We start from the raw sequence: 11794 nt of genomic DNA, 5'->3' as shown, positions 1-11794 counted from the left end.
ACGCTACTGGGTATTGTTACGGACTTGAAATATTCTACCCATTTGATTAAACAGTTGTCACTTGCGTCTGTATTAACTATAACCAGGGAGCTGTTACTGTTAGAGTAGCAGCTCCCTGCTATAACTATGACTAAATAGCAATGTCCCTCTGTACACTGTAAAACCCAACATGTCAGGACAACTTGAAAAAGTCGAGGTAACCCGCTGCCTTAACTTTTTTAAGTTCACTCTACTAACCCAGACACTCCATAAGTAAGACTTGACAGTAGTGGTTACAACCAACTCACTGGTTTTACTTTGTTACACTTTATGTTCATCAGTTGTGGCAACAGATATCAGCAAAGTCCAACAAATTTAAATTTCATCTTTTTTTGAGAAAAAGCTGGGCAAGTTATGGTAACTAAAACTTCAGAGCTGATACAGCATAGCCTTTCCTCTTTAAACTGACAAGACCAATTCAAGTTTTTCCCACTTTCAATTATCTCCAGAGTTAACTTTGAATATTTAAGTTGACACTACTTGGCATATTCTAGGCAGCGGGTTACCTCAATATAATTGAGTTATGACAACAGACAATTTTAGTAAAGAAAACTATGTATTTCTAAGTTAACACAACTTTATTTCAAGTTCAACCTCTGAAGCCAGTAACAATGTACTTTAACAACGAAATAATAAAACGCATAAAAAGTGCCTAATACTAATTTTATCGGTGGAAACAACACCAAAATGTATCAATAGAGAGATACAGAAGAACATGGAGCATGGGTACATGCCAGCTGCAATCATTCATTTCCATGATTCATTTAATATAGTAAATTATATTAAAAATTACCATGAAAACTAGTTCCCATGAAAGCTAAGGATATGTTTGGGGAAACACATACAACCTTTCCTTCTAGAAAGGAGTATGTGAAATCAAGCCAGGGTTAAGCAAATAGCCCGTTTGGTCCTTTGTACACAAAAACTTACATTTTAACAATAAGATAAAGCAACTCTGTAAAACTCTTTTAAGAATCTGAGAGGAAGCACAAGAGTCTTTACTCATGAAAACCAGCATGCAAAGTAAAGTCTTAATGGAAAATGTTTGTTTAGATCTTTACAGCAAAGCACTTCAATTTGACCCATTTGGAACACAAGATACTTTGAAAGAATTCCACTGTCAATCCCTGTCTTTTGCCATTTTTTGGATCCTTCAAACACTTGTACTACTGTGATTTGAATAGTTTCATCACAACACAGATATCTGATGCATTGTCCTGTATCAGTATATATAATATTAATACTGACTTCCTGTAGATGATTTTATAGTACATCCCTCACTGGGCTATGTTTAGGATGAACATGCTTGTAGTTTCAAATTTCTCTGATAACACATTTTGCAATTTTTTTTTAATTAATATACTAGGATACCAATCACATTGATGCAAGCAAGCTGTTAGGAATTCTCTATAACTAAGCAAGTACAAAGTGATTATTTGACAAACAATGGCTCTGAATGAAAATGAAAATGAAAATGTAAAACTAGAGTTTAAGCCTGATAGATTTTTTTCCAGACACTTTTGGACCCTTCAAACTCACTAGAGGTGTGGGCTATTATGTGATCATTTCTCTGCCTGAAGAAAACATCATCATATCATAAAAATTGACTTTGTTTCGCACTTTGATTATAATTATGATTATTATTAGTGCCTATTCACCCAATCAACAATTCTTCATAAGTTGAAATGTAAAAGCAGAGAAACAATTTCCAATGGCATCCTGTTCCATATTACAATTTGTTTCAACACATTTTCAAGATTTACCAAGAAACCAGATAATTACCAGTCGAATGGAGTTTTGCAATATCTCTCTGGACACCACATGAACTATTTAAACACTTCAGATGCATGATAACTATGTATGTTTATAATGGAATGTAATGCCACAGGCATGTTTTCAAATTGTTGAGAGGGTTATTTAAGTAGCCTGATTGTTAATTTTTTGTTGATAAATTACACTTAAACAGCAATATATTAACTTCTTTAACTAAAGAATATTATTGTTTAAGCTGACATTAGCAAAAATATTCAGCAATTCCTTTCTCTTGAATCTTTATCCAGGACAAAATTTGTAATTACGATGGATCAAATAAACCGATGGTGTTGTTAACATATTCATTAGAATGCAAAAATGAAACAATACAAAACATCACAGAACAGTAAGCTATTTCTCACGAAACAAGTGCCTTTCTCTCAAGGATATATTGAGGTAAGTTTCCCCATTAAAACAAAGGAAACATTTGAAGAACTCTGACAACCTTCACTCCTCACAAAAAGCAACGCTCATTCTTATAACAGAAGGCCTAAGCTAAAATATCTTGTATGTGTTAAAGAGGAACTTAATACAAGAATATACATATCCAAAATACATTTGGACTAAAACCCATTTATGTAAGTAACTATGAAAACACTCAGCTGATAACTTGAAATCTTCATGAGAACAGTTTGTTTTTGAAGCTTTGCAACTTAGCAGTTAACTTTCTCCCATTCAGACCAAAGAAAACTTTTTGAATAAGTTCCATAGTGCGTTCTTGTCCCTTTGCATATTCAAGATGCAAGCAATAATGAATTGCAAAAAATAGTGCAACAGCACTAGGAAAATACTTTATGTCATCAATAACAATTTTGTTATCAACAACAATGCAAATTGACAGGGGGTCCTTGACATCACCCAGCACAGCGATGCCATGAGTAACTTCAGTTTGGATGTCTTCTGCCATAGTTGTGTCCTTCAAGAAAAAGAAAATGACTGCCTTAAACTTATATCAAACCAGAATGCAAAACGGCATTGTGGTTAAGTAGTTGTAACATGAATGATCTTATATTAATGTGAAATACTGTAGGCTAAACCCAGAATGAACAACATATTTTATCTCAGAAATACAGCAAAAAGCATTGAGATGTAACAAACAATATTCACAATGACAGCTGATGATCAAACTTGACACATGACACTTATAGTCTTCTTGTTCTCAATGCAGTACACCTACATACCAAATATGAGATCTGTCCAAGCTTCCTTTTTTGAGATATTGTGTTTACAAAAAAGGTGTCTCACATACACACACACTAGTAGTACTACAAATGTTGCGATTATCATCAAAACCCAAAACCAGAATGACAACATTTCATGGTTCCTTGCTGCTGTTCATTGATCCCATTAACAGGGAAACTTTCAAAAAAGCCTAACAGTAACAAGAGAAATAATTGCTAGCCCATGCCCCTCATAAATATGCATGATATCAAATGCAACACACATCTGCATGTATATGTGGTCTACCAATATCACCAAAACAAGTCTGAAGCAATTCAGACTTGTGGTTGTGCCAAGTTATTGCTATTTGAAGATTGTGATGTGAATTTTAAATGCTCCTATCCTTTTCTTAGCTTTGGTGAACTAATTACCTAATGCTCAGGCTAACATTCCAAAAAACCTTGAATGGTGCTCAAATGGGCACTTGTAACTTGTGCACATCAGTCTTGCTATAGTGGGGATTTTTCAAATGAATGACCTCTAATGATTACGTGGAACCTTGCAATAAGAATATGGAAAGCAAATTTTTACCTCAAAGTCCTTGAAGTATGGTTGTTCCGTGAAATAGTCTGGTATGCATCGCAAGACAGCAGTTCTTTTTGCAGTGACATCCTGAAAATAAAGGGAAAAAATTGACATTTAACAAACTCAATATGACTGATTGAATGATGCAAGGAGCAAACCAGAACACCAAACTGCATGTAGGCTTCGATGACTCCCATTGCACAGGCTTTTTTATAAGCAATTACTCCTATGCCTTGACAAAGCATTTTAACTACCAAGCTACAAGAGCACTAAGGCATTTTGGCAGCTACAGCAGGTACTGAAGATGAGTTGTAAAACAATCTGTTGAGCCAATTAGCATAATCCACTTATTCTTCAGAATGATACCTTCGAAATGTTGGTTTCTGCTAACCTCAAATGACCTACAGTAAGATCTTCACCAAAATTAACAGTGTCATACAAAGCTGGACTATCATTAAAAAGTATGAGGCCACCAGTAAGGCAAATATTCAATATATGCAGCATTTGAAATGTGATGAGTGACGATAACAGAGTGATATGGCACATAAAGCTACAGTGCTGGTATACAGGTAGAATGACAGCTGGTTCCATCAACTTCTACTTAACATGGCAGGTAGGTATTAGGGCTGTGCGCGATTAATCGTTACACAATGAGCAGTCGATTAACGATAGCAAGTTCTGATTAATCGAGGGCAATAAATAAACAATCTGCACGTCATTTTTAATTCTTTCAACAGGTGTCTAGACCGTGCATTGAATTAATAGTAAGGCAGAGGCAACTCAGCCAGTATTCAAGGGTTGTGATACATCGGCTAGGCCACGCCCCCACTTCTTTCAACAGGTGTCTAGACCGCACATTGAATTAACAGTAAGGCAGAGGCAACTCGGCCAGTATTCAAGGGTTATGATACATCAGCTAAGCCACGCCCCAACTGTCACTCATATAAGAGACAGGAGGCCTGGCGTTGACAGTTGGCACGTGCAACTTTTCGCGGCACGCAAAACTTTGGAATCGAGCCAAAAGATTCACTGAGCTTACAGTAGCTGGTCATTATGCATTGCGCTTGACGTTAAACTACTACAAGATCATTTCCAAGGTCACTGAACTGATGCTATTTAGCTTCTGCACTGCAGTATATTAAATGAATGGTATGAATCGATAAATCAATGCCATGCACATGCAGTTCTGAGCTGCATGCAACATGTGAATGATATGATAAAAATTAATCCTGGGCCCACACACTGTGTCTGTCTTGTTTCATTGTATATCTGTCCTTACAACTACTAGTCGAGTTATTAAAATTTATCGTGACTTCTGTCAGTGTTTATATGAAGTGACGTCATATGCATAACCTCTATAACGAAGCTGAGGCCTGGGAAATGGGCAGGTGAAGGTCGATTACCTGCACCTTGTATTTTCTCTACCCCCGGATAGCATGGCCCTTCGTAAATGCCGACCAGTATGGAATTGATAGCTGGCAAATACACTGATAAATCCGTAATATTATCCGAAATAGAGGAATGGGCACCACACCTTTTGCAGCATTGTGTTGGTACAGTATGGCCTGATATCACGAAACTGGTACATGTGAAATCGATTAATTGATTATTGTTCCTTGCTTAAATCGATTAATCGATTAATGAATTAAGCGCGAACGCACAACTCTAGTAGGAATACAAACGTACTACATTATGAAACTGAGTTCGGTGTAAATCCAGTTGTGCAAATAACACTCATTATAAGTAACCAGTTTTCTGTGAAAAGATCTGAGTGAGCACTAAGTGCCTTAGTTACTGTAAAATTCAAGGTAGTATGTAAAGGCCCCAAATTATAGGCATGCTATAAATTGCTAAAAAATTTTCAAAAGTACTTTCCTGGAGGTAACCATATTTGAATTTCTGGCATACAGCATACCTTTATGCTAGTTTTGCATGTCATATTGTATACACAATGCAAAATGTACCTGTTAAACTGTCACAAGGTAATTTCTAATAAAAAGTATGTACTCTTATTTACTGTATTTTAATGATTGCTAAAACAAGAATATAGACAAATGAGCTCTTGCATTACATGATCATACCATACAAAATATGTAATATAGCCTACCCCTGTCTCAAAGTGAAACAAGTTCTGAAACTTTTGTCTGGTTGACAATATTTCCACCATTCTGTCAAGGTGTTGGTCTAGTGAAGAAAAGAAAGTGCTCTCCAGAGCAAGGTTGCTTAACCTCGAAAACTCAGCCTTCAACTGAAAGAATAAAATGAGAAATGCAGAAAACAATATTAAATTAAGTTTGCCCCATGAAAAGAAGATAGCTCCCTTTAGAGAGCAATATTATAGAAAGCCATTTCCAAGGTGAGAGTATAAATGCAACTTGTAAATGCATTTGTCAGTAGTAGTCAAACTGCCAATTGGAAATCTGGTTAAGACCACATATAATATACAGTTATAAACTAATTTTACAGGTATTTAGTGCATATATCAGTAACAAAAACAATTAGTAATGGTGACTGACATCCATGGGTTAAAAAATACATCTACCGGCTAATTGCTGATCAGATCACCCTGTTGCACCATATTAGACCACATACTTAGCTTCTCTTTTTTCTGTAATTTAACAAAATTTTATACATAAGAAATAAAACATCTCCAACACCAATCACCCACTGTCATTACTTTTACTACTCATTATAATACACTGCAGCTACTATATCATGAAAAATGCAAAACGAAATGTCCAATTTTAGTGAGGGAGACAGCACCCTCACTAAGTTAATGAACAATTAAGGAACTTTCAACTTACTTCACTGGGAAGAAATAAGGCGGGCCATCTTTCTACCATTTCGTTGACGGCTGGCGCCTTTAAGACCAGGTCCTGTCTACGGTATGCATAGGTCCTCATCATCATATTTTTAATCTTGTTCATGTCCCTGTTTCTCTTTTGAACTTCTGCACAAATGTTTTCTCGATAAAACTCCATACTTGTTGCATCTTCTCCAATTGGAATGTCTGGTAAGTAATTTATTTCTGCTCTCTTTGGCTTTTTGTGTTTTGATGAAGACGTTCCAGGGTAGGAGCGCTTCCTTGAGTTAACATTTAGTTCAATGCAGTCCAACTTTCTCATTTTTGCTCTAAGATTACCCATCTTAAATTTGATGCTGTTAAGCATTTCATCATAGCCAGAGGAACTTCCCTTTTCAGCCAAACAAGGATAGGTCCTCATGATTGCTTTTGCTACTTCAGTGTATTCCATGTGTGTTGGATAAGCTTTGTACTCCCAAATGCGGTTAGCAATCGCATCAAGGAACTGACTTTTGTGATCTTTGCTTAAGTCAAGCTTCTTTCCTTCTGACAGATACTTTCTATTACCATCTTCAAAAACCAGTTCCAGCTCTGGGCCCACTTTAGGTACCTGAAAGACCTCTGGCCAACACCCTTGTCTCAGTTTGGCTTCTACCGACTGTATGTCATCATTTGAACTAACACTCATAGTGTCATGTGAGCTTCCAAATGAACCGACAGATGACAGTGAGGGTGTACTACTCCGATAGCACTGATCTTCAGCAATTTCAGTGTATATCACGTGGACAGATGCACATGTCTCTGGTAAATCATTTGCATTAGTCAGATTCACCATCTCACCTCCAAAGTCTGGATCAGCATATTGCAAAGTGAAACTGCCTTCAAGGCTTAACTTATCTTTCAAAGTTTCCATAAGATTTTCAACAGAATCTGGACGTTGCTCAAGGGACACCTTCTGTATGTCCTTTGGTGACAAAACTACCCTCAATTTGTACATTGTATCAATTTCTGAGCAATCCTATGCATGAAAAGAGAAAAATGTAAGTGAGTGAGAGGCTGGCTATATCATTTCGTACACTCCCCTTAGAATTACAGTACTGTACCAAATACTGTAGTAATATTTTAGCAGTAAGTGCAACAACCCATTCAGCTGCAGTATACCTAATGCACTGCATAAATATGCAGTATGGCAGCATATCTACTGTACATCTACTCTTGGCTACTTGCATGGGTAGATATTTTGCATGTAAATGTCATCCAAGTACTGCATCTTTCAACGTTAAGTAAGGCTCATGCTTTATCACAGACAACTCAACTTAGGGTAACTCCTATTGTTCTTCATGTATATCTACAAAGTGTTTCAACACAACCACTTTAGCTTCTTTGATACTGTAGGAAGTTAGAGGGTAGTAATCTTTAAGATTACCTGGACTAACTACTTGATAGTTTTCAGTCTCTGTCACTTTGTATGCTCCAATATGGCTTTGATAAATAGATTTATGCAATTTTACTACAAGCCATCCTTTGTTTTTATCAACAATAATAGTTTGTATATTTGCTAGTACAGAATGACCACTATCACTGCCAATCACAACAAACATATCTTTACCATAGTCTGTTCCCTCAAACTTGATGGTATCTGTGACTGAAACCGTTGATGAAGACATAATTTCACTTGGTATTGCTGTGACAATGTTTTCTGAAAGAAGTGACACATTTAAACCTGTCATGTTTTCTACCACAACAGATTGACCAAAATAATAAGGTGATGCCAGATAGTATGCTGCCATCAACTGGTGTCGAGTTGACAGGGATACAAGTATATTTTTGAAGTTGTTCACGTTGCGAACAATTCTTTTAAAAAAGTTGTGCTTAGCCTCAAACCTTATTGTAGAGACTTTAACAAGAGGTCCAAACATTTTAATTTCTTCCGTGTAATGTTCAATGAAATGATGTTTTGGTTTTAGAGCTTTACCTGGAAACGCCTTAGTGAATTGATGTTTGTGATCATGAATTTTGGCATCTAAGCTAGTGATCATTTCTTCTGTAAATACTGGACTGTGCACTAACTCCACAATATCTTTCAGAGAAAGTAATACATCCCAAACCATATCATTCTGTGGTACATGTTCTCCTACCAACAATGGAAGCAGGCGTATCAGTGTCCAATTTTCACTCTGATTTCCACCAATAGTATTTTTTGACCTAAAGTTTGTACCAATAATTTGAGGTTGATTGACCTTGTCAGTAAATTTGTACTGAAAATGTCTGATCCTGGCATTCAGACAATCTAAGGTAAAGTATTTTCTTCCTATGAAGTAAGCAAGACACAGAGCCATTTCATATGGTACAATGCCCTCCAGGCAGTCATGAGATACATCAAACGGAAGACCGTTGGTGGCATGGAAACCCTGCAAGTACTTATGAAGAACACAATCACGTTTTACACCATAAACCTTAGAAACTGATGCGTCATCTTCAACCTGCTGAATATGATAACTGAAGTTCTCCTTGTTACGCTTAACACACTTATCCAACTGAAAATGTACATCCTGGATATCTGAATTGGTAGCCATACAGGCTCTGCATGGCCTCAAAACATTAGGTCCAAAACTTTCCATGAACCCACCAAACTGATGAGCACCAAGGTTGTCAGAAGAAACATATACCACAGTTCCTTTGAGATTCTCTCCTAAAGACTCAATAAACACACCTTCATTTTCAATAAATGATAAGTCTTGCCAAAGCTGTAGAAGAGACTTTTCAAATCCAAATTCTTTTACATGAATAGACTTTACTAATGCTGCTAGTTGAATGACATGAAGCTGTGACCGGAACTTAGCTGGTATATCGGCTAACACCCAGTAGACAGCCAAAATTTTGTGTTTCTTTTTTGACGTACCCAATGGGTTACAAACCTCAAATTCATCCATATACAGGCCAATAGCAAGTCTGAAATCCCCATTTTCAAAGAAAGGATTAGTTTTATAAACGCTGCCATCTTTAAAAGAGCAATACTTTTGTGAAGTTTCTTCATTTAATAAAACCTTATCCATCACATCTGTTCTCTGCAAAAGCTTCTGAATCATTGTAGGCACAGAAATATAAACCATAGTACATGTTTTGCCATTTACTTTCCCTAAAATAAACTCTTTGGCATTCACAACTGGGAAATTTAACTGAAAAAATTTCCTTCTCAGTTTATGAGTAGACAGAACACCATATTTGTTTCCACGTTGAAGACGTGCAATCATGGGAGCTTCTGTCATTACAACATCTGTTACTGCCTGCATAATATCTTGCATTATGTTCTGTTGCTGCATAAAAACTTTACTCAACTGGGACTGAATGATAGGTCTTGACAAGAAATGCATTTCAACAAGTTCATCTACTATCTGCTGAATAGTGGAAACTGGTACATGAAAAACTGATTCCAGCTTTAACATGAACAAGGCAATTCTTTTTGTGAATACCTCATCTGTGTCAGAGTCATGATCAACTATCATATCCTCATTCAAGTCTTCAGTATCTTCTATTATTTGATCTGAGCTAAACGTATCACTCCCAACAATACTTAAAGTGTCGTCTCTGAATAAACATTCATCCTTCAGCTGATTAGTTGAGTCATTTCTATGTAATCGGCTCTTATGTGAAGAATATGATGTAGGCACATTAGTTTCGAAGAAACACTCTTTAAATGGACACTGGATTTTTTCAAACACTTTCAGATGTCTGTTTAGGTGACTAAATAAATTTTCAACTCTGTGATGGCAGACACTGCACTTATACGTTATTTCACTAGTCTTATGGGAAGCTGTGAGTGTGACAGTCTTATGATTCTTTGTCATGTGAGCTTTTAACCCACCAAGACTTTTTGACATGACAAGGCAATCCTTGTAAAGGCATGGAAATGAAAGGTGCCTTCCCTGATGAGGATGGCTAAATCTGTAATGTCTTAATAAGCGAACTCGCCTGTCACAAGAGAAATTACAAATTTTACACTTCCATTCCATTTTTGTGTCTTGAGCTCTTGACTCTTGTATGCGTCAAGCTATGACTAAATTCATTGTGTTGATGTTTGTTTATCCTTAACTTTACAGTATGACAACGTACCGGTCGGTAAGTTGGTAATACGTACATACCGTACCATCTGTGGAATGTTTGGCGAATACACAGTGTACTGAGCTAGCGCGCGACGAAGATCAGATTTCAAGTAGAAACAACCACACGTTGTTGTTATTTTTACCGACAGTTGCAAATAATGAGGACTTGGCCAACTAATGAAATTCAACTGTGATGCCCTAACTTTCAGCTAGTTAAACTTACAGTAGTTGATAGCTCACCGCAACAATTCTGTGAAAAAGGCAGGCTAAATATAACTCATTTAAATTTGCTAATCAGTATACAGTATTAACCACCTGAGCTCATGCTGATGAACCGAACCTGTCTTACACTGCGCAACTGTTAATGGTTAGGCCTAGCTGTAAAGCTCTATAGCCTACCCTAATGCACAGCCTACTTTCAACGTGAAATGGAGCTTATCAAGTTTGTCCGCTAGGCTGTTGAAATAGTAACTTTTCTAATCCAATTCAATCACGCGGATAATTTCATGCTGCAAGTTTTAAACTTTGACTTGGGCTAATTTTAACAACATATTTCAGGTTCATTCGAATCTCTGCGAATATCATTACTGTATTGAGCATTAATAAGTCTAAATACGAACCGTAAATCCTCCAAGACTTCGAAAAAGCTGGCCCCTGACGTATGTTATCTACTTACTCTTCATATACGCGCGCGAGCGATCACTTACCGTTAATTCTGTTGCAAATACGCATAGTCTTCTCTTTCCAGTCGTTTTCATGTAGAAATGTCTTGATACTCGACCATGGCAAGTTGAAACAACGATATCTTCATACGTTGATCTACGTTTCCGCATAAAACTTACGTAAACCATGTTGTAACGCTTATTTTAACATTATTGAGTCATCCTGACTGTCATTACCCTTGTTCAGAAAGCTCATCTACCGGTTGGGTTTTACAGTGTACTATACTATTTATTGTACTGGTACGTGTACTAGAATCCCTGACATGTAACTTAATTGAGAACTTTCAGCACCCAAACAAACACCCGAGAGATATCACTGCATAGTCTGTGACGTAGACCAATAAGCCGTAACAACGACCGATAGTCCACCCCCATTATGCTAATATGGCCGCGTCAAAGTGGGAAAAATAATTTCGCGGCCTGCACAGAACTTCCGGCTACAAACATTACTCTCTCCTTCCACTCTCACAACTTTTCCATATGGATTAGCTGACAACTTTTGTTTTAAATAAACATAACCTGTAGTTTGCGGTCTCCAGAAATGATGCATAAGTAAACCAACTAATTGA

General features: G+C 36.8%; 1 protein-coding gene across 4 annotated transcripts; it reads right to left on the bottom strand.

Annotated features, from left to right (window-relative positions):
• Positions 1-1440: 1440 nt before the first annotated feature.
• LOC139960439 (uncharacterized) lies at positions 1441-11441 on the bottom strand. Of its 4 annotated transcripts, none has more exons than XM_071958786.1 (5): positions 11211-11441; positions 6402-7418; positions 5705-5845; positions 3604-3684; positions 1441-2767 (listed from the first exon to the last, which is right to left on the bottom strand). In XM_071958786.1, exons 1-5 carry the CDS (start codon positions 11352-11354, stop codon positions 2471-2473), a joined length of 1680 nt encoding a protein of 559 aa, XP_071814887.1. In that variant the 5' UTR covers positions 11355-11441; the 3' UTR covers positions 1441-2470. The 4 variants fall into 4 exon arrangements, with proteins under 4 accessions (XP_071814887.1, XP_071814890.1, XP_071814888.1 ...); XM_071958789.1 differs by having other exon boundaries at positions 11124-11346; XM_071958787.1 differs by lacking the exon at positions 11211-11441 and adding an exon at positions 8010-8260.
• Between the last annotated feature and the right edge of the window lie 353 nt (positions 11442-11794).

Source organism: Apostichopus japonicus, chromosome 19 (assembly GCF_037975245.1).
Source record: "Apostichopus japonicus isolate 1M-3 chromosome 19, ASM3797524v1, whole genome shotgun sequence".
In the NCBI taxonomy this organism is placed as follows: domain Eukaryota; kingdom Metazoa; phylum Echinodermata; class Holothuroidea; order Aspidochirotida; family Stichopodidae; genus Apostichopus; species Apostichopus japonicus.
Note: the sequence above shows the minus strand (reverse complement) of the source record. Positions and strands in the feature narration are given on the sequence as shown.